General features: G+C 36.4%; 2 protein-coding genes and 1 long non-coding RNA gene across 4 annotated transcripts; 2 read left to right on the top strand and 1 right to left on the bottom strand.

Moving 5' to 3' along the window:
* The first annotated feature begins 717 nt into the window (after positions 1-717).
* LOC119980300 (transcription factor bHLH153-like) lies at positions 718-5,511 on the top strand. Of its 2 annotated transcripts, none has more exons than XM_038822939.1 (6): positions 718-1,358; positions 2,853-2,977; positions 3,812-3,877; positions 4,063-4,122; positions 4,761-4,808; positions 5,093-5,511. In XM_038822939.1, exons 2-6 carry the CDS (start codon positions 2,879-2,881, stop codon positions 5,237-5,239), a joined length of 420 nt encoding a protein of 139 aa, XP_038678867.1. In that variant the 5' UTR covers positions 718-1,358; positions 2,853-2,878; the 3' UTR covers positions 5,240-5,511. The 2 variants fall into 2 exon arrangements, with proteins under 2 accessions (XP_038678867.1, XP_038678866.1); XM_038822938.1 differs by having other exon boundaries at positions 723-1,358; positions 4,063-4,128.
* Positions 5,512-5,952: 441 nt separating this feature from the next.
* Positions 5,953-17,273, bottom strand: LOC119980444 (BAG-associated GRAM protein 1-like). Its single transcript, XM_038823143.1, has 18 exons — positions 16,916-17,273; positions 15,727-15,777; positions 15,515-15,612; positions 14,558-14,633; positions 13,831-13,959; positions 13,689-13,735; positions 13,361-13,481; positions 13,125-13,241; positions 11,555-11,584; positions 11,339-11,438; positions 10,578-10,684; positions 9,484-9,627; positions 9,298-9,402; positions 8,304-8,450; positions 8,096-8,149; positions 7,864-7,927; positions 6,453-6,514; positions 5,953-6,324 (listed from the first exon to the last, which is right to left on the bottom strand). Exons 1-18 carry the CDS (start codon positions 17,111-17,113, stop codon positions 6,205-6,207), a joined length of 1,770 nt encoding a protein of 589 aa, XP_038679071.1. The 5' UTR covers positions 17,114-17,273; the 3' UTR covers positions 5,953-6,204.
* Positions 17,274-18,121: 848 nt separating this feature from the next.
* Positions 18,122-20,593, top strand: LOC119981354. Its single transcript, XR_005464104.1, has 3 exons — positions 18,122-18,685; positions 19,975-20,287; positions 20,382-20,593. It is a non-coding gene; the product is annotated as an uncharacterized LOC119981354 (long non-coding RNA).
* The last annotated feature ends 3,604 nt before the right edge of the window (positions 20,594-24,197 follow it).

The following is a 24,197-nucleotide window of genomic DNA, read 5'->3' on the forward strand; positions in this document are numbered from 1 at the left end:
GAACACCTAGTTCTTTACCAAAAAGCCCCTCTAAAATGTCACGCGCCACGCCCAAAAAGGGATCATGACACTTGTCGATAAATAAAATTTAACGGTTGGATGGTGTAAGACAGTGTGCACGTCTAGTATTGGAGCGTGGTTTTGATATATGAAGGATACAGACTCAGAAGAATCTTCGGTGGACAGGTGGAACCCACCCTCAGAAAACCACCACCTGAATCTAGAAAACTGCTTCTCCCCAAGGATTCCCGCCAAAATACAACCAAATATAGTACTAAAATATTCCTAAAATTGAATTTCCAACAAAAAAATAATTATTATTTTGAAAAAAGGGTGAGAAGTGAAAGGATGTTGACACTCATTTAATTAGGAAATATAAAATATAAAATTCAAAATATTTTTGAAATTTTCACTAAAAATATAATTAAAATTTGAAAAAAGGGGGAAAAGTAAAAGGATATGTTGACACTCATTACTAGGAAATATTAAATAAATAAATTGGAAAATATAAAATTCAAAATATTTTTGAAATTTTCACTAAAAATATAATTATTATTTGAAAAAAGGGGGAAAAGTGAAAGCATATGTTGACACTCATTACTAGGAAATATTAAATAAATAAATTGGAAAATATAAAATTCAAAATATTTTTCTGTAAAAATAAGGTATTTGGGAGCCAGTGAAGACTGGAGAGTTTCTTCTTTGCTGCTAGTTTCTGGGTTCATACGTCAATTTTCATATCAACAGTAAGGAATGACTTTGATCTCTGGTCTAGGGTTAAATCAACCATTCTCTTTATGCATGGTTGGATATTAGCTGTCAAATTAAAAACCAGAATTAGAACAATATTTTCTCAACAGTTTTTTTTTTAAATAATTAAGATTATTAAAAAGTATTTTCAAAACCTTATATATTCATCAGCTCCATGTACCTTTGATCTCCCCTTCATCTCCCCAGAAAAACCCCTTCTTCCTCTGCCTTTCCATTCCAACTTCTCTGTACCTCACTCAAAATCTGAACCTTTATTGCATTGATTTTGGTGAAGTTTCGCGAATTTCGTGTTCTAAAGGCTTCGTTTGGTGTTTGATTACTGGAAGGAGCGGAAAGAGCTTACTTCTTTGAGTAAAGTTTTCATCTTTATGTCGGAAAAACTGACAAAAATAGCTCAAAGTTTCTATCTTTAAAGAGAGAGGACTTTTGAGTTTGTTGACAAGAAAATCGTAATTAAACCCATTTTTCTTCTTCTTTTTGCCCAAAATTTTGTTGAATTTTGGGATTTTTGAGGGGAGTCTTTGAGCGTTTAGAAAAAGTTGATTTTTGTTGTGAGCTTGTTTGGCAATGCAGACTCTGATTCCTTGGTGAGTTCTCTTGAACCATCGCAATCTCTCTTCCTCACTATGTACAGATTCTCATTTGGTGTTTTGTATCTTTAGTTGCACGGTTGTTGAATTTTCCCCTATTCATGTAAAATCGAATTGCTCTTGCTGTTCTCTGTTCTCTAAAGATTTTGCTTCAAAAGGATATGTCTTTCTTTTTCTCCCTTGGAATTGTGGGTTTTGTTATGTGATTTCCATGAAATGATGGACTTTTTTTTTCCTGCATAATGTTTGTTTAATGTAGTTTGAATTTTTAAATTGATGGATGCTCTTTGATATTAAATAATGGTGGATGGGTTGTTTAGTCTTGATTTCATATATGGATATGGACCCGCAAGAGTGATCATATTTATTTATTTCATTTTTTAGTGTATGTTCTTTATCAGACTCACGTAAGATCATAAAATACTGATGATGGTTGGATACTTGAATGCGTGTTTCTGTTTATTAATCAATTACAAGAACTTGCCTGTTTAAAAAATGTTTTCATGGATGATGAGGATTCACCTAGAGATTGTATTTGTCAATCATGTGCATTGTTTATTCTTTTGTACTATTGATTGTTTAATGATGAGTTGGTGGTTATGCTTCTCGTTGATTGACGGAACCGTAGTTTGTTTGTAGGCCAACCTCTATATGCGATTAGGGTGATGTCTCTAATTTTATAATTGTGAATCTTGTGATTATAGTATTGTATATGTATGTTTATGATGCCAGTCAAACAGTGGATGTCTATGTGCACATTGATATTGCTACTATGTTTCTTTATTTCTTATCTATGCGGTGTGCGGTTCATATGATAATAGATTGTTTTAAGGAACATATAAAATAGAACTAGACTAACTGGGAACAAAATGGTTGTGTTAGATCGTTGATGCTTCGTTAGTCATTGTAATTTTTTTTTGCTATCGCAGCATGGGCTGCCTTGTGAATTGTAGCTGCGTGGATGCTTCACAATAATTTTCTGTGGGAGTAGAACCCTTTTTTCAGTTTCCACCAACTCTTATATTTTTTTATTTTTTCGGGGAACTTCATTTAGTATGTATTTCTTTCCTAATAAACTTGGCATCTCGCACGTTTGTCTTTTGCTTAACCTTGTGGGGATTTTTTTTCAGAATGTCTAGAAGTTGAAGACCAGAAAGTATAGAACCATAGTTTATTCCACTTGATATGAACATTTTCCTGCTAATCTTCCACATTTTATGTCACTTGTGTTTTGTGGTTTCTTGGCCTTAGAAAGAGCATCTTCTCATATTTTAAGTAATGGTTTGGATCATATTGAAAGCCATTAGAGAATTTTAAGGATCATATTGCCATAGCCTGGAATGGAATGGTTGCATCTCAATGGAAAGTGTTATGTTAACGGTGGGAAGTGATTTTTTTTTCCTTCCTGTTTTGGTGTAACATTTGGAGCCTGCTTTTGTCATTTATATATTCTGTTACACTCGCTGAGGTTTTGTTCCCTTGCTTTACCAGGAAGAACAAGGGTTAGGGGGGAGAAAATGATGGATAACAAGAGGGGCCCTTGCTCTGTTGATCAAGGAAGCTTTACTTCACTCTCACCCAAACGACACAAAGGCGATCTTTCGATCTCGCCCAAGGTTTGTATTTGACATTGTTATATTTTCCTTGCTGGTTGTAGTGTCTTCTCATTCCTTTGATGCATGCACTTGGGTTTCTATGTAATTTTGTCAACTGCAGCTTGAGTTCTTAAACCTGCTAAGCTTTAGTCAGAATTAACTGCAGTTTGTTGTCTAAGCTTGTCATGCTGTGGTCTGTTTGTTTCTTGACAATTTGTGATTTGCCTCCATTTTTCATTGAAATTGCTCTTGTTTCATTCATAAGGCTTCTGTCACCATGGTCTGTGGGGTCTGAGTAAGGCAGTCCTACGTGCATGGGCGGACCCAAGCATAGTTGACCCCACTCAATTTTTTTTTCTATTAATAATATAGCAAATCATACCCATGTCTTAAGAAAAATTATCATTTGACCTCACTGAATATTGAAAATTCTAACCTAATCCCTAATAATAATAATTTTTTACCCACTCAATGAATCTTGGGTCCGCCACTGCCTACATGGCTGCTTCCTTGGTTGAAGATACTGATGCCTAGGTTGTAATGTTGCAACTTGAACAATCTGTCAAGAATCACTGCACATGAAATTTATTTGACTGTGTCAAGTTTCACAGTCAATGGGGTTTGAGGAAAACAAGTTAGTTATCATCTCTATTTATTTCGATGGCTGAAACTCGAAGGTGGTACTGATTGCTGTTAATTTTTTGTTATTGCACTAATTTTTCTCACGTTACCATATGCTTCGTGCATTTATTATTAAACAAAAAGGTAAACTTCCTTGCACTAGGCTCACTCGTGCTGATTCTTCTGCACTTCTTGTAGTAGTATCTAATTCAGTAATTTGCCTTTTGGCTACAGGAGAGGAAAGAGAAGCTTAGTGAACGAATAGTGGCTCTACAGCAGCTTGTTTCACCATACGGAAAGGTAACTGCTTAAAATGCATTTGATTCATCGTAACTAGGTGAATTAGCATGTATGCTCATGCACTCCCCGGTTTAAAAGAATTTAGCTTATGCTATGACTATTGTCTGCATCTAATTTGACCTTGAAACTCCATACTGGATTTCAAACGATCCTTTGATTTTAGAGTATTTTGAAATTCTGTGCAGACGGATACGGCATCTGTCCTGCTGGAGGCAATGGATTATATACGTTTCCTTCATGAACAAGTTAAGGTTTGTGTTTTTCTTGCTAAGTTTTTTTACGAAATTCTGGTAACCTACATGTTTGGATTTTGATCATGATTATCCAAGATTCCCCACATGGGATCAAAGGCCTTGAAATGCAATGTAGTTTTCTTAGTACGAGTTTGGCTGTTAGAAATTAGAACAACTCATCGGTTCATAGTTCAGTCTTTACTCTTTAGCTATTGCAAATCATTTTCAACCATGATGTGATACCCAATCAATTAGAGTGGTTCACCTGGTTCTTTATAAGTAAGTTGTGTGCTTGAGCCAAACCATGCTTTAGGCCCCAAATGCTCATCTTGCCAGCCCGACATCCTCATCTTGCCAATGTGAATGCTTTTGTTGAAGTCGTACTCTTTTGCTTTAGAAAACAACCTTTTACATTTCTATCTGTGTTCTGAAGTGGGTTATTGAGTTCCCGTTGGTTTTCAAGATTTATTAGTCTAAATTTTGATGACTGTTCTGACCTTAATTAGTTTTGCTGTCCACAACCAGCTCTCAGCAATTTCTTTGGTGTCATTATCTGTTATTTTCTTGTAAGGGTATAATTCCAGAAAACTAAGATTATATGTTCGGGTTGTTGCAACTCATGGTTTTTACCTATTCGGGTTCGGTTCCAGGTGTTGAGTGCTCCTTATCTCCAAAGTACTCCAACGGCTAAACTGCAGGTAATCACAAGCTTTTGATAATTCTGATTCATTTTTTCTAGAACTTGGAATTTTCAATTTGTTAGACACTTAGCGATTGCGGATTGTACTCAAATTTCGTTTAGTTTTAGGTCTTCACTCTTCACTATAGATTTGGTTTATCCTTTATATTGCTATACAAATTTACTATTATATATAAATACATGGTGAGGTTTCTGCTTTCATTTTTCTGGCACTGCTAAGGCAGCATGATTTGACGAGAACCAGTGGCAAAGTTTTTAAGGCTTTTTGATTGATCCCCGCAGGAAGTTGAGCAATGCAGTTTGAGAAAGAGGGGTTTGTGTCTTGTCCCGGTTGCTTATACCATAGGAGTTGCTCGCAGCAACGGTGCGGATATCTGGGCTCCTATCAAGACGACTACATCTCCCAAGTTTGGGAACTCTTTCTCATGATCATATTGACATGATTCATACTAGGTCTTCTGTCTATGGCAGGTGCAGCCATCTAACCAAATCTGTCCTGATGATGGTGTTGGTCATAAAATGTACCTAGATGCAGTCCCACTGATTTTAAGCTGGTTATGGGATCAAGTGCAATCTGGTACAATAATAATATGTAATTCTATTCTGATCATGCAACATGTAATTAGGCATGGATTTGTGGACAAACAAATTAATTAATGAATACATGGAGGGGGAAATTATGGCTTGTTTCTTTGTTTGAATTGAATTGTGTTAAACCAGTATTGAACTACGGAGCAATAGCTCAGTTGGTATATGTATGTGTTTAATGCAGATGACACTAAGGTTGGAAGTTCAAACCTAGCAGCTAGGAGTACTTTCCTGTACCCTGGGATTATTTTCCTGGTTTCCTGGGTTTTGCTTATTTTTGGGGAGGGATTAGGAGTCTCATTTCATCCCATGGGCTTTGACCTAGTATCTGTCGTAAGTGTGATGGGGGATGTGCTAGTAGTAGCTATCTTCAGAGGAGTCAAACTGCCCTCTCTCTTGTGTTTTTTAACATTTGATGCAGGGTTGTAATGAAGGAATGGTCAAATTATCCATGGAGATAACATGTGTGAATAAAAATTTCTGCAAACGCGAGCATGAACTGCGGTATGTGCTCGTGTTTCCAATTGTCAATTCTATGAAGTGGAAAAGAAAGATAAAGGAATGCAAACTTCTTTTCTTCATTTCTATACAATAGCGCTAACATATGGCCCGATTGACATAGTGATAGAGTTGCAGAGGTTCACGTTCTATGATTATAGAAACACATCACTACTCTTGCAAGAAGACGATAGGTTTGACATCACACAAGCATCTTTGCTTTTACATGTAGAATGTTATTATGTACTGAGATTAAGTGATACCATAAACAAGGCAATTAAATAACCCAACCTGATATGCTGATAGTGTCAGCTGATTTCTTGAGCTGCAGAGGGCGACGATGAGGCCTTTTCGATCCCATCACCAGAAGTATGTGATTTGATATGCGAGCGGGCAACATCCAACATCAAATCCAAATCTTTTTTATACTACACAGAATAACCATACATTTTATGATCCTATAACAGCAAGCTCTCTAAGTGAATCTAAAATAGGAATTCCAAGAGCAAACAAAAAACCACAAAAGAGCGCAAAGTTATCAAAGATAATACCCTACCTCATTGATAGATCCTGACTTGATTTTGGATTGCATCACACACCATTTCTTAAAATGTGCACCTGTAAGCAAAACCGCATCCATTTACTTTCGAACAACGATAGAGATGGAACAATCTTGAAAAATTCTAAAATGATGCTCTCTGTAATATTAGATGCAAAGTGATAAAATGGACCAGTGCTGAATATGGAAATTAATTTCAAACTCACGAATCAAGAATCTTAACATGCAGTCAGATTATTAGAAATAATTGTTCGCGCCAAAGAGTAGAAGCCACCGATCCACATGAAAGCAGTGTGATAATACAAACAAATGCAAGAACAATTAAGGAAATCAGTCCTATTTAATGAACCTATTTTTCCCAAACAAAATATGCATTATTTTCCCCTCCATCATATCCCTTCTCACTTTTTCCACCATTAACAACAGTAGCCTTTCTCGCAGGTGTTTTATAACGTGCTGGGCAAAAAGATCAGGATGTCTTAGTTGTTTTCAGATTGGTTTCAAATGGGTTAAAATTTGAGGGGAAGACAGAAGTTGGATTCCAAGGAATAAAATGTAATTTTCTAGAAAATTTGAGAACAAGATTGTTGAAGTTGTTTTAAATGGTCATGGTGAAAAGGCAGGCAGATAGTTTTGCCTTTGTTGGCATAATACAGTGGGGAAACATACCGGCGATGGCATGTTCGGCAAGTTCAAGTCAAGAGAAGAACACATTTCTGTGAACAGTGTATCAAGCATGACTACTTTGGAACATAGATGTGGCTGGGAAAGCTTGGCTGATAAAGTCACTTTCATGAACATGGAAAGAGAAGAATTTTAGATCAGGTTCTGAAGCTTAGAGACGTCGTAGGAGAGAATAAAGGAAGGGAAAGGAGAATATGGCTCATTTTCCTCCGAGAACTCGATAGTCACTTTCATTTCTTGTTTCTATATTTCCCTATTTCAAATCTTATAGTGTCCTCTTCGCCTTTTCAATGTCGTTTCTCCTCTGAATCTCACCCCTCTTTTATATCACTTGTAGCAGATTTCTCTCTTATTCATTAAACTCCTCCATTCACTGGTGTATATATCAAAATGGCGGAAAAGATGTTCGAAGTACAGTAAAAAGATGGAAAACCTAATCGATTCCCTAGAACACTTAGTTTTGAGTTACTATTATAAACATAAGTTCCACGAAAACCACAACGCCACTTCTAAAGGACGCAGGAGGCACCAAGTATAATCCAATGAACCAATGCCATTAAGCAAGTGTTATGCTATAATAGATATCTGAAATATAGAATAGACAACCAGATATGAAGTTAAGCATATTCGGAAGTATATATAGTTGAGACTGTAAGCCCGGCATGCCATTCATCACTGTCCAAAAATCTAAATGAATGGAAATAGAAACTATTTCAATACTTACCAACTTTTATTTCTATAGTAGATGAATTTTCAGAATTGTCTTCCAAGCGCCACCGGCAATGTACCTGATGCAGCACAACACCAAGAAGTCATTCATAACATAAAAAAAAACAGTGCTTTTATTTTTATACAGGATAAACAAAAAGCTATTTTGCCATCTTGTACAATGAGGAAACCGGGAAAAAAAATTAAACGCCATACTTGAGTAATTAAGTTGTCCAATCGTTAAATACCTCGAAGTATGACCCAAATGGGACGTCATGTGCCTGCTGTACTGTCTCAAACACCTAAAAAGGGGCATAGTTTTGGTTAAAATATAAAAAGAAGTGAAGTCACAAATCCAAAACATTATCGAAAATTAAATGCCATAAAAGTAAACTAACATTTTTACCATTACAACTATTACTGAGAAACTTAGGAGGAAGAGAGAAGTGAATGTACAAGTATTTTCTTTTCTGGTGACAAAACAGAATGTTGCCACTCTGTCATGGCTGTGTCAGGTGGGCACATAGGACTATTACAGAGGGATCTGAACGTTATCTCTTTTACTTGGCCATCATATTCATCAGCAGTATGCCACTGCCCCATCTGGACATAAAAGGTAAAAAAAAAGGTAAGCAACTCTTGTAAACAAGACTCCCACAGTGGGCAGGGTGGAGACATGCATGTTGTACGCGTACTTTACCCCCACAAATATATGGAGAGGTTGTTTTTAGGAATTGAACTTGTAACCGCTAGGTTACACCCCTGCAACTCTACCACTAAGCCACATGTTCGCCTATAAAAGGTAAACAACTCTCGTGCATAAGGCTTTTGTAGTGAGCAGGGTAGAGGACAAACAAGATGTATACGAACCTTACCCTTACATACATAATATGTGGAGAACCTGTTTCCATGAATTGAATTTGTGACGTCTAGGCCACATGTTCTACCACTAGACCATATATTTGCCTATATAAGTTAAACAACTCTCGTGCACATGGCTCCCGTAGTGGACGAGGTCGGGAACAACAGAATGTATGTAGGATTTACCTCCACATAATATGTGGAAGATTTCCAGAAATTGAATCTCTATCCTCTAGGTTGCACCACTGCAACACTACCATTAGAATTGAACCAGTGATCTCTTGTTCCATATTTTTATGTTTTCTTGAGCTTCATGTTGTTGCATTGTAAGGTGCCCAACCACTGAGCAAAAGATTATCATGTCAGCCATAAGCAAACTCTCTTCCTCGTAGGCTAGTTCATAATTGCTTCTGAAAAGCCTATCAATATTCATATCTAGATGTTAAAATAATTTCTCACACTAATTTATACTCATTCGTTTACACACTAATTTCTCACCATCGGAAATGCTTGTATAATTACATGGCATATACTGAAAAGCATTGAGGTCATTTAAATTGATAATCAATGAGAGTTATGTTGGACTTACCACAAGATTAGTATCCTTTCGTTGTGACCGATAGTCATTCGTAAAATTAGAATCATCGTTTAACAATATATTAAAAAACTGCATAGCTGTACATGGGAAGACATCCTGCAATATAAGTCGGTGGATTATGCAATGATAATCAGAGTATGGAAAAAATCAATTAGGTAAATGATATACGAGATATACATTGTATATGCCAACAAGGACCTCCAGCTTGATAAATGGTTGATGTTTTTCAGTTTCCGAGACACTATCTTCAGGAATCTTAGGCTGCCTTCTACTTCCTTTAATAGAGCTACTATGTGCACGCAAGGCCGACTCTGCGCTCTCCTGTTTTGGGGAAAAAAAGGAACAAAAAATATACTTCATTAAATCAAAACAGTTCAGAGAGGCAGCAAAGGAAACACTAAGGAGATACATAATGAACACTATAAAACAGTTTTTGTAAGTACAAGAACAATCAAGAATTTTTCAGCAATGATCAAGTAGTAAGCTCAATAAAATATGCATTCTGTTTAGAAGTGCAACAATTGATGGGAGTCTTAAGGAAAAAGGAGCAAAGGGATCAAAACCCATTTGATTTGGAGAGAAAATTAAAAAAATTAAAAAAATCCAAATGAAGGACAGAAGAAATCTTGCACTTCCATCACACACAGAGGAGACTCCTTGGTTCTCCATCTTCTATTCCCTCAATCATACCAATCACTTCCCTAAACTTTTCTACCTTCCAGCCACAAAAAGGTATAGTGTATTAAATGAAACACAAATGTAATACAACTAAAAAAATACTTCAACTTAAACTAGCGAGTATATCCACGATCCAACATGGTCAATCGTTTGCATCAAAACAAGATCTTCTTTTGTTGGTCCTCAGTATCTATAGCTTGTTTAATTTAAGGACAATTATCTTATCCCCATTTTCACATAACAATTCGAAAAAAACCGTTTCATTTCAAGGAAGATCGTATCTACACGAAGCAATAAAGCATAGCAGCAGCAGTTTATCAACATCAAAAAAGGATTCCAAAAGTTTCAGGGATTAGAAAAGCTTTAAGTTTGAGGTAACCAGTACCTGACAACGGCTACTAAACAGAATCATGACAGTGATGACTCTAAGGCCAACATGTGTAAATATATATGCATCAAATGTAGGCATCAAGAGGTTAAACAATTCTGTGTATAAGGCTCGCACGGTGCAGGCAGATGCAGGCACCAATAAACACAGAATTATTTTTCATACTAAAAGAAGATCAAATGCTTCATAAAGACAAGGAAAGAACCTTCTTCTCAGCTTCTAACATTTCACGGTAGTTTTTTGCTGCACGCTGCAATGCCCTGAATGCATGATTCCTGTTCCAAAATGATGCAAACTTATACCTCACTCTACCTGAAAAATGCAAGGGGAAACATAATTAAGCTAACCTTTATGAGTCAACAATTTGGACCTTGGGGGAGCCCACATTACATGGCCTACAATTGGGCTTACAAGGCAAGTGGATCGGTGGCCCATTTTTTCTCACAAAATCATGACTTATGAGTTGGATGCAAACACTTGCCTTATAACTTATAAGCCACTCAACACTTCTATATTTTTCCAATGTGGGCCTTCTTTTGTTGGTTCCAACACTCCCCCTCACCCAAGAGCCCATCAACATTAGGCCTCCCATTGGACCCTTCGCCACATGGGTCACATTGAACCCTTCACCATACGGGTCACATTGGGCCTTTCACCATACGACCAACTTTGGGCCTCTTCACCATGCCTCCATTAACCTTCGCTTCAATACCATATTAAGATTAGTTACTTTACCATTCAACCCAATAAGTTGACTTGTTGGGTTGGGGCATTTCACATCATTTATTCCATGTTCTAATAGAACATCAAAATAATACCCCCTTGGGTGGTGGGTACAAGAAGGAATATTGAAGTGCAACTTTTTTTTTTATAAAACTTAAATGGTACACATGCAAGCATAAAAATACATTTCCACAAATAGTAAATGAAAATATTCAAGCATCAAAATAATAGATCCACACTGACCATCAGGACTTCCCAAAGGAGGTACGCCATGCCCACCCGAACCCATCTGAAGGATTATAGTTATGGCAGGATTAATAAATGCATGTTGACTCCTCCGTATCTGCAAAAACCAAAAAAAAAAGAGAGTTGCAGATAAGCAATGTTTACCCTTCAACCATGAGGTAAATGAAACCTTTCAAGACGATATCTTTTAAAAAAAAAGATAAAGGGACATACCTCATCTATATCTCCAAATGGTACAATCACCTGCCAAATGTAAACTAAACTGTTGAGACAAGTAATGTTTACATGAGAAAAATATATGACATGCCAAAAGCAAAGTAAAAAGGTAATATGAATAGTGTTTTTTTCCCCTTCTAAATATCCATCAGTTCCCAAGAAACAAGAATTAAAACTATCGAATTAGAATTGGCAAATCCAAGTACAAAATACTGAAATAAACCAATAAGGGGTCTTACTGTGTGAATATATTTTTTGCTCATACATTATATAACCAGCTTACCAATCATTTATTAAACATTCAGTTTGAGCAATCTATTTGGCCTCTCTTAGAAGCTGGACTGAGTAATATGCATTTATACATTATTCGTGCTTGTATAATCGCCAAATTCAAAATTCCTAACACCATCTTATCCTGGTTTCCACTGAAAAGTCTTTTGGACACAAATATAAAGTATAGCTACAGGGTATCACCTCTGTACCTTGGATATATAATAACTAGAAAGAACCTATCTCTGTTTTCCCCCTTCTTTCATTTTTGTTAACAGTAACGCTTTGCTTTCTTCTTTTTTACACCACTTTAGCTTTTAGAGGGAGAATGATATACTGAAAGATTTTATCCACACCAACAGGATAACAATTACGAGCAGATGCTTTAGACAGGCAATTTGATACTCAAATTTGCCTAAAAGATGGTGCCTTTTTAAGTGGGCACAATATTATTCTTACAAAGTACACTGGAGGCAGGAGCATTTGGAAAGGTATCCGCGCTTGTATTTACCGTGGAGCATTTATCAGGTTATTTTGGTGACATAGGCCATTATAATTCATCTAAGTTTGTATGTTCCCCCCCTCAAAATAATAACTTTCTTCACCAGTCACAACTGTTTGAGAAATTATTTTTTTTTCTATTTTCTAATCAAATCAATCCAAGAGGCACGTGAAAGGCCTTCATATCTGCAAGTTTTCACCATTGCTCTCATCTCTGTTCTTGCCATCTATGTTGATTTTTTCCAAGAAATTTTATGATTCTATTTCATGAAGTGTTTTGAATTGCATAAAAACACTTTAAGACAAAAAAAAAAGGAAAGAATTTGACCATAGGAGAACAAGATAACTGCGTTTTGCTTCATTGCAATTCTAAAGCTTAATTTCCGGAGACGTCATTTACTGCCTGAAAAAGTTCATGTAAAGATTTTTTTTCACACGCAAGCATGTGGATCAGTGGTACAGTTGTAGGAGGTGCAATCTAGAGGTTACAGGTTCAATTACTGGTAATAACCTCTCCACACATTATGTAGGGGTAAGGTCTGCGTATATCTTGCATGTTCCCAACCCGGGTGACCCCACCCATGCGGGAACCTTATGCACGGGTGTTGTATACGAAATGTTTACCAATTTATTCTCTCTTTTTTTTGAGTAACCTCAACAAGGTGGGCACAACCCAGCAAAATGCTTCTCAGATTCAAGATTTAGAATGTCGGTCTCAGAAAGTTCTCAGGAGCAATTAATTTCTGTACAAATACGATATCCCTTACTGAATAATGAATAAGAACGGTAGACTAACCTTCATTTGCTTAGAAAAAACATTAGAATGGAAGCATATGTGCCATGCAGAGACATACATGCGGCCATGATACAAGAATGACCTCTCAAGTGCACATGAATAACTATGTTCAACAACCTGAAAAAGATAAATATTAGTTAACCCTGAGGCAGGGGATACAGAAAATATTGGCAAGGATCATATGTGAATGAGATATTCCCTAAAATTTCAAAAAGATCGAGTTTTGTTCAACTTGCCTCATCGGGAAGGAGGTTGAAAATTGTTTGCAAAGGCCCTGGCTTCTGATGAACCACTGTTGGCCCTTGTTTATCCGATATCCGTCGTCGAGCATTAGCCCCAGCATAGCCATTCATAACCCTGCCATCAATGATTTTCATAAACACAATGATTTACAGAATTCTACAAATATTTTTAGAAAGAACCCTCCTGGTGCTTTTAGCGTGACAGAAAATTAATGGAAAAAAGAGGCCTTGCTTCTCGGGGATGAGATTTAACCTATACTGATCAGATAGCAAGTATAAATAAGAAGAAAAAGATTTAAACTATACTGACCAGAAAGGCTACCTGGAAGAATTTACAGGGAGTTTTATTGTTTTAATATGGAGGCAAACCTGGCAAGCAGTAAAAGATTTACAAGCTTCAAGGACCAGAATGATAAGTAGAAAATATAACAAAATCGGGTAAATGACTTCAGGAACAAAAATACCTGCCCTGATGCGCTATCTAATGTATGCCAAACAGCCCCAGTTTGACCTTCATTTTCTAGTCTAACAGTCACTGAACCAAGAACAGTACTTTTCCAAACTATGTCCCAATCATATATTGTCACGTTAATCTGCAAGGGAGGCAGACAAAGATATCAGTTAAATCCTTATTTATCTTAAAATTATATCCATATAAAATAAAAGGTCACCACAAAAATAGTAATAAGCTTTGATCAGAAGGTCGAGGTTGAAGGAGTGCAAATTGCAAAGATACATTTTCCACAGCATTAGAGTTAAAGTATCCATCAAGCTATGAAATTGAAGGATTCCACAGCCCTCGGCTGAAAGCTAGAGAAAAGTAAGAACAAAATCAGTATCAAGGTTTAGAAGCAAAGTTTTGCTTTTCAATTAAGTATCAAAAATCAGAAAAAGAAGCCAACTCAAAATCACCTGAAAGTCCAGAAAACTTGTAAACTTAATTTGGCCACCAAGGCTCACCAATCCTCAATATTTAGAAATTCAGACTCTACACATATGTTAAATAGACTAGGCTACCTTATTTGTTAAAGTTGCTGCCTGTCATCGAGTCAAGGACAAATCGACATCGATATACCCATACAAAATAAGGTAAAAGTGTGGATATTGGAGACAGCTTTTCAGTTTCAGTGAGGAAGCATAATTTAAATACAAAATTACAGGCTTATAAATATCAAAAGTCACAGCAGTTACCTCAGAAGGAAGCTCATCAACAGAAAAATTGAACTCCTCTCCCCACATGGGATTTCTGGAGCCTGGGACCATTGAACTGTTGAAATAACAGACAAAATAGGAGGCACAAAAAAGTCTCAACACAGCCATAAAAATCTAAACAAAAATCATGCTTCAGCAGATAAAGGGCCTACACAAATACATGGGAAGTGTCTCTTTAATCACTCAGAACTTCAAATAATTTCTTATAACTACTACATTTGCTGGTATTTTAAAAAACAATTATTAATTATTATTAACTGCTCAGCATCACAATACCACAATTCATGCCAGCCGGTATTCCATTAATGAAAAAGTAGATATATCACTACTTTGGACCATTTAATCTCTTCGATGGAATCTACTAATTGTGCAACCGTATCACTTAATGCTGCATTAACATTAAAAGAAATTCCAACTGCATTCGCATACTCAGCTCAAAACTGATCACAGTCCCATCCATCTAGGTTGGTTAAAGATGTCGGCAAATAATCCTTTCTTACTTTCTCCACCCACAACAACTTGACCTTCATCCTTTTCACACCCTCAAGGAAAATCATGTTCTTCCTTTCCCAGTTATACTATTTATCTTAGCCCAACACTGCAGTGCCTTCTCCATATCTGCTTTTGCAAAATCCAACTTTCTCCATTAGGATTCTTTTTTGATTGGAAAATTATTGTTTATTATTGGAAAAAGGTAGGAGACGTGAATGTGAGGATTTCTCAGGAGGTCGTGCATTTTAGTACTACTATTGCCCAACAACGTTTAATAGCCGCATTAATGGGATCAGGTGCATTAATGCTCCATTAAGCTTCTAACAATGACATCCGATGCAAATATGCATTGAGATCTTTCCCTTCAATGAAAAGTGAAATCCCCACATATAAGGTTCCCAAATCCCAAGTCTTAATGCACTAGAGAAAACTATATCAACTAACCTGAATCGCTTCTCCGAACCACAAGTAATTATAGCGTAAGGATCTGAAGTGCCATTTAAGTTTGCACCAATAAGATTTTTTGCCGCCAACAATTCCACCTGAAATATAAAGTACATGCCCTCTCATTGTCAACAAACAATGGCAAAGGAGCAGCTAATGTATGGTAAATGCATGCATGCATGCGAATCAAGCAGGATAAAATACTCAGATACCTTGATTATATATGGAGAATTGGATTGCAGATCTCCTTTCATCTGGCCCATCTACAAAATAAGTGTAGAACTGCTTGTTAAAGAAGTGCAAAATTACTCCATGAAAACCCATAACATGCATATAAAAACTGATTTAGATTAGTGGATTCCAAATTTTGCGACTAAGACAGCATATGACTTGGTGGCTTCTGTATTTTAGATTACAGCACAATTTATTGGGAACATTTATTTATGACAGTTTCGAGTTTTAAGATTCTCTCAATTTTCATTCACATTTTTACAACAGCATGAAAATGCTAAAACTCAAACTGTGTATTAATCGGAGTCCATTTAGTCATCCAAATCATCCTCAAAAGACAATGACATAAAAGAATAATCATAAAGTTTTGCCCAAAAGAACAATTAAGGAGTTCCTTTCTCTTAGCCATTATGGGTTCATGTAGCCAACCTCAAATAATTAGGATTTAGGATTAAGGCTTAGATGATGACAATGATGTTGGTTAAAAACATTCGTTATAAAAAAATTCAATTCAACAAAGTAAATAACCTTACATCTAATGCGAAAAAAAATTCCATTTTAAAGCCATGAGAACTAAGAAGATCAAGTCAACTACTAAAAAAAAGCTTCCGGTGAAGAAGAGAAAGTACTTCAAATTAAATCTCGTTTCTCATCTAAAAAGTTCACTCTGCAAATCCATCATCGTCAAGGCCAGTTATATGAAAACCAATCAGAAAAGTCATATGGCCCATGCAAATCCCATAAAGAATAAAATCAAAAAAGAAAGGAAAACAAAACAAAACGAAACAAAAGAGATGTGCTTGGAAAAGAAGTAAAAATTTCTTCAAATTTGACTACAACTCGTCCTCTCGGAAAAGACCTCCATATTTCACTGCATGAACCCATTACCAATGAAGCCAAGAGGCCCTATGCTCATGAAAAAAAACTGATGATGCTTATGTAAAACAATCAGAAATATGAATCATTGAGATCAAAATAGTAGAAGCATGACAAGCATTAGAAAATAACTAATAAACCCCATTATAACGCTCTTCTATATCCAAAATACAACAAAACTTCACTGCAAAACCCCATTATCCATAAAGTCAAGATCAACAGAAAAGTGAAAATAAAAGAAATTCGAATAGAGAATTCAAATGAATACAAGCACAGAGAAGACTAAGAAATAACCTTATACTTATCATCAATTACATCCACGGAACTCCCAGAACCATCACCAAGTTGCTGCGATCGTTCGGCATCTCCACCTCCAGCGTAAACGAAGAACCAATACGCCCCAATCACGAAAACCGACGCCGCCACCGTCACCTTGATCTCCCACCCCGACGGGACCAGAAACTCCACAAACTCCGCCAGTTCAATCACCATTATGCGTCGTCAATCGACCAAATTAGTTCAATTTTGAGTCTTTGACGACTTTCTTATTGTCTTCTATGGAGAATTGGGAGAGTTGAATGGTAAAACTTTTACCCATTAGAGAGTCAGGGAGAGAGGCGGTCAGCAACAATTGAACCGTTGGAGGGAGAGAGACATTGAGGTGAAAAATGGAATATTTGTAATTTAAATAAAAAAAGTCGTTATCGGTTTCGAATTTGTCTTACATAAATGCCCTTGAAGACTTAAATTAATAACGTCAATACCTTCAAATCCAACTAAAGCCCGCTGCAGCCCAAAGCTATCGCTAGGGTTGGAAAATTCTATCTCTTCTAGATGATCGATATTGTCCCATCCGGATTAAACTAAGTTTAGACGTAAGTTATATATTCAAAACACGAGTCCAAACACAAATTTTTTATCTAGTTTAAAATCAGATCCGGGTATACATTGATAAATTTTATTGGGGTGGCAAAACTCTATCCGATCTAAATTATCGATATTGTCTGATCTTTATATGTTCGAAATCCGAGTCCAAACACAAAAATTTGTCTGGTTTAAAATCGGGTTCGGATCCACACACAAAAATTTTATTCGGTATACTTGTCCAGACCCTAACTCGGATTAGATTATTGTTCAATTTAATTGTCCGGATTTAAATCAATTTGTATTTGGTCAATTACGTATATTCGAAATTGATTGTCGAAACATATTTTTTTGCCACCGCTACCTAGGGATGGCAAAACTCTATCTTGTTCTGATGATGGTATTTGTTCGACCCAAATTAAATCAAATTTGAATATAAGTTATTATCTAGTTCACTTGTCCGAATCCTAAATCCTGATCCGAATTATATTATTATCTGATTTACTTGTCCGAATTTAAATTAATCCGAGTTTGGTCAATTAAGTTGGATTGAATCCAATCCGGATTAGAGTTGGAACATATAAATATTTCCTAAACACGTTCTCCTTAACCCGGAACCAACTCGGAACACCCCTACCCCTACCTAGCGCAAATTCTCCCTTCAGAGACCCTACTTCTTCTCTAGCTACCTTAGTCTTTTTTGAGTCCTCTGGCTGCGGCTTCATTGTTCATGGCCCTCTCTGCCATTTCTTCGAACACAACCTTGGAGTCCCCATCTTCGCTACTGAAAAAGACTCTTACTTTCTTCGCTCACTAGAATCACAGTTTTTCAAATACTGCTCGGCCGTTAGTGGACATGAATTACGAAAGTAAACCTAAACCACAACACTGCACCTGATAATGCAAAAGATACTGTCTTGGAAACCCATGATGGGAAAGGCATAAGGTGCATGAATTACAATGACATTGCTGTCACTGGCATGGAGGCTCCAGATATAATTTGATTTTTCCAGTTTTGATTAGACAAGGTTGGCTGAAAGTGATGACCCAGATGCGATTGAGCATTCAAGTTTGTTTGGCGAAACTGTTTCCGAGGTCCGAGAGGTGTTTTGAACTGAGTGAAGGTGAAGTGGAATCGCAATTTTTTTGCGCCAGTGATTTGGCTTCTTATGATGCTTTTAATAGCCTGTTTCAGATGAGGTGAGATTTTGTTTTGTCTGTTTTGTGAATACATATGTTGGAACTGAATTCAATTACTTAATCTTTATACGAATCAAGTTGATTTGGATGAATTGTTTGCCATATGCAGTACCTCATTATACTACTTAATATGAAAATTACCCTTTTGAGTTTATGAGGAGTGCTTTTATAGGGCTTTTGAGATTAGCTGGGTGTTATATCCTTGGATGGGTTTGAGTATGGGTGTAAATGACCCGAGCCAAGCTGAGAGGTGTTTGTGTTCTCATGTTAAGTTTGTTAACAAGATCAAGCTTTAGAAATCCTGTTTGAGCTCAGCTCATTATGGAATTTGCGAGTTCGAGCTTGTTGAGCTCGTTTGTGAATCCTCATTGAGCTTGGTTGAAAAGCATGAGCACTTTTGCAAAACTCTTATTAAGCTTGGTCGCGAGCTTGCTTGAGAAGTCTCTAAGATTAGCCTACTCTAGCTAGTTCACACGCATAGAATTGAGCTTTTTCGCGAACATATAATCAAGAATGTTCACAAACACAGATCGTGAACATTAACTGAGCATGTTCGCTTTAATGTTCTTGAAGGCCAAAACGAGCTCAACTGCGAATTACGAACATATAAACAGTTTGTTCGTGAACATGAACAAGCCAAATGTACATCTGTTTGAGCTTGGATCATTGATGTAACAAGCCTATGAAATCTGTTTGAACTCTTTTGTTTATCTTATCAAACGAACACAAATGAGGTCTTAACGGGCTTGAACGTGAACAGCTTATCAGATGCTCTGTTCGTTTTATAGCCCTAAGTTTGAGCCTTTTTGTAATGAGAAGATAAGACTCTCAAAGAAAAGCAAGTGGACAAGGTCGAGCATGAATTTCTTCCAGACTAGCATGGCAACATAGTTATCACTATCCATATTAAGAATGTGCACTGTGGCCTACAGATGATGATCACACTGTATATTCTGGTGCATGCACTTATTGACTATTTTAACTTCTGTACGTGCTTCATTGATATTCATCACTTACTTAGCATTCACACCATTGTGAAGTTAAGAGCATCTTAATCTCGACTTAATAACGTACATCAATTATTGCAAAACTTGATAAACTTGACGATTGTTGTCATAGCAGCAAAATATTTTTTTCCCCTCCCGGACATGATGCTATCGTCTAAATTGAGGAGCATCTCACATTTCCTTTGGTGGCTTTTTTCTCATGCTAAATCTTCAACTTCCTATTTCATCTTTGTTGAATTGCATTGTGAGTGTTACTTTTAACTGCCCGTGTTTCCATCTTAGGAAGAAGAAGTTGACGAGTCATTGACGAAACTTTATACATCCTCTGGAGTGGCACCATAAATGGGCGGAACTGAAAATTAAGGAAACTGAGTATTAATCACAAAAATATGAAAGAGAGCTTGCAGCATGTGAGCTGAGAAGGCAGGCAACCTGAAGTTCAATCTACACTTGGAATATTTTGCTTCAAAGGCACTACCATTTTCAACTCATTCTCAAAATAGGAAGGCCATAAAGAGGAGGAAACAAAAGAGAGTTAAAGATACAAGTGATATGAAATCATACTCTGCACATCATAACCTTTTCTCTTGCCTTGGTAATAAGAATTTGTACCTATACGCTGTGATTTTTGTTATTTACTCTCTCTCTCTCCCGCTATGCTCATTTGGATTATGCTTGTGATAGTACAGAAAACAAGAGGATGAATCGTGATGGTGCTCTTGCAGCTGATGATTTTGGTGCTACAGGTGACAATTTACACCGATTATTTGTCTTCCTTTATGCCAAGTCAAGTTGCTTATATCAAACACTCTCACGTCCTAAGGATTGTCATTTCACTTTCTTGTTCTGAAAGCTTGGTTGTTTCATGAATCAATAACATAGCTGTAGATTTGGAACTGAAGACTGAACAACTTTCCAGACTTGCTTGAAGAGCAAAATTGCTCGGAGCTCTCAATTTCTTTCTTTTTCTTTTGTCTTCGTAGCATATTAATGATTAGGATTTAAGTATCTTAGTGAAAATTTGGAGTCCAGGCTGTGGTGCTATGCTACTGTTCTACTGGCACTGATCATGGCATTGACAAATTTGGGATTGCTACTGAATACTGACCAGCTGCTTTTGGAGTTTGGAAATGGTGATATTTCCTTTGAGCAGACCCTTTGGGAAATCGAGATGGTGCACTCTCGGGTTCGAGAACTCAAAACTGAAATTGAAATGGCGATGTCCAAAAATGCTCCAAAGTTTTCTCCCTCTGAAAATTTGAGTCTTCTTGCCCCATATGATGCTCAGACCAGCTCTGCTCCTAGTCCTACTGTTTCTGCTGGCAATGGAGACAACACATCAGTGAGAGCTATACATGCAGCGACCCAACACATTTCAGTGCATGAAGTAGGCGATCTAGTGATACCTGAAAGTCCCATTTTACGGTGAGGTTCCTCATATGTCCCCTGGTTTATGTGGGACTAGAGACCTAGCCCTATCGCTACTCGGTAGCTCGCTCAGCACCACCAAACTAGACACTGGAGAGGCTTGAGACATTGTCAACTCGAACCGAGTGCTATAGCTTAAGCATAAAGGGTGGGTAGTAGTGGTTACTTAATCCAAATCAAACTTACCCAAGTTAGACTAGTTTTATGACTATTCATGTCATGTCCTCCTCAACAAACCACGTACATATTAGTGGTAATTATCTTTCTTTAGTGTGTATATACATATATATATATATATATATATATGCTTTTGTCAACCATCATATCTGCTCTGTTGAAAATGCTTTACCAAAACACATCAATTTTGCTACCTGTCTTGAGCATAAAATAATATTTATTTTTGTTGTTGGTGGGGGTCTTCTTCAGCTTCGTACTAGGAGACTTAGGCCTTCCACCATCTTCTCTAATCAAATCTTAAGTTTCGTAAAAGGGCACCACTCTTCAATTAAGAAGCAACCAAATTTCAGTGAGATATATTAGTAGTTAAAGTCTCACATTAACTATAAGAGGAAATGCACAAGCTACCACACACACACACACACACACACACACATATATATATATATATATATATATATATATATATATATATATATATATATATCTCACTTCACATACTTTGAGCAGAGATGGTTGGTGTGTTTGTGGGATTTATTCGAGCTAACCATTCAAGTGCATGTTCAACTTAATTATACAATCGAGTTAGGTTATTGTATTTTAGAAAAAACGAGGCAAGAGAATTATGTTACATCGATTCTTAAATTAAAAAATTAAAAAAAAAAAGAACTAACTATTTCTAAGGATCTTTACCTTTTGTTAGAGAAGATTTTTGGTTGACCTACCTACCAGGGGAATCCAACATTAAATAAGAGATTAAACCACCGAATAAGGCCATTTTAAGTCACTTTCAAATCCTTAAGTTTAAGTAATCTCAAAAGGATCCCTTGTCTATATATCTAGACACATACACTACTGATGTAATAGAAATCTCGTCAATGTAGTTTCCAATTACACACAATAATATATTGATGAATACACTTTATCAACAACTCCAACACTCAGTGTGTTTTTATCCTTGTATATATATATATATATATAATGTCAATCACCTCTAATTTTGTGATTTAAAGAGAAATCTTGTCCAATTCATGCTTTAGCTTGGTCATTATGTGAACTTTTTAGGAGAAAGACATGGGATATTAAAATAAAGGTACTGATGACGGGTGTTCTTATATAAGGATTTTAAACTTTCAATTGTTACATATGATGTGTGATGAACACTCTCTCACCTAATTGAAAATTTAAAATACACCCAATACAGTTTTTTAAGACTCCAATACACATTTTTCATTCTTATCTCGCACCCTAAAACACCTGTTATCATTTTTCTTAAAATAATAATAATAATAATTTGTTCACAATCTTATTTCACTAGAAATTGGAAGAGTAAGTATTAAATTAGTTGGGTTGCACTGAAAATTTTCTCATTCTACCATTACCCTGAAACACATTCAATTGCTTCGAGTTATGAATTAATATGTTTTCAATATCCGAACCATTTGAGTCATAGACTGATAGCTTAGTTGGTGAATCTTTATAGAGTCAAATTGTATAAATTTGAAAAATCGGGAATATGATTTTCAGAGAACAATATTCTCGTGACTATGCACAGGGGTATTGGGTCTTGGCCAAACTTACAATTAAGGTAAGTGAGAAACTTCTATGCATGACTTATATCGATTGTCCAAATGACAAATTTCTAAGTGAGAAATCAATATATATACATATATATATATACAAAAATTCTCTTATGCGGACCAAAATCCAATGGTTATAATAAAGCACAACATAAATGTGTGGACCAACTTTGTGGATCAAAATTAAGGAAGTCGTGAACCAAAATCCAATGGTTGTAATAAAACACAACATAAGTGGGGGCACACATTTATCATGAGACCCACCACATCCATGATTGAAAAATAAGTCCACAAAGTTTATCAACATTTTTGATTAGGAGAATTTATTTATATATATATACATGCCTTGCAAGTGTCACGTGCAAAGGCAGACAGGGTATTATCATGGTACACCCTGTCACCGTAAACTTTTCACTCTGAATACGCACGATATACCGATCGAACGGCTGATATCGTATGACACTCCGGGCCCACAACAATAGGACCATTTATTTCGTTTTCAATGTTGGGCTGGCGGCCAATACCTTTTCATTTCTATCATTTTGTTTTTAAAGGAGTGGTTTTTCCACACTCCCAAACCCAGCAAGTGGAATGCACGCACGCGGCCAGGAAGTCGCCGGAGAAGAATGGGTCAGCCCAACCCAAAACGTACACCCAAGACTATGAGTCCACGGCATAGACCAGACCCGAACCCAAGAAGTGGTTCGGAAGGGAAAAGGATTTGCTGGAATTATTCCAGCAATTCCACCAGATCTACACCATTAAATGGTGTGGGTGTAGTGTTGTCAAATCAATGCATTGTTGCATTGGATGGTGTAGATCTTGTGAAATTCCTGGAATAATTCCAGCCCCCTATCCCGTTCGGAAGAGCCACAATGGTAGACTTGGATTGCACCCAAAAAGGGTTTTTGGTAAAGAATTCATTAGAAAGGAATAGCCAAATTAGTTTTGAATTCAAGTTCCAAGTATTTACCACTAGATTCTACTAATGTTTTATATCAATATTTCAACCAAGAACAAATGATTGATGTTTGAACAAAAACCACTAAAAGATCCTTGGATTGACCAACATGCTAGAATATTTTATAAATAATGTGAAAGTTGAATAACAAAAAGTAACAAATAAGATGATATCACAGTCGGAGGTCTTGTGTTCAAATATTACCTTTCACAATTTATAAACTCTCATTTATTTGAATTCCTCACATTGGGTGCTCATTGAAAAGTTGAGTCATATATTTGGGCTTTGCCCCATAATGAATTTTGAATTTTCACTCATTGGACCAAAATTTATAAGGAAAATGTTTGAGACTTTCAAAA

The sequence above is a fragment of the Tripterygium wilfordii genome, chromosome 16, assembly GCF_013401445.1.
Source record: "Tripterygium wilfordii isolate XIE 37 chromosome 16, ASM1340144v1, whole genome shotgun sequence".
Lineage (NCBI taxonomy): Eukaryota > Viridiplantae > Streptophyta > Magnoliopsida > Celastrales > Celastraceae > Tripterygium > Tripterygium wilfordii.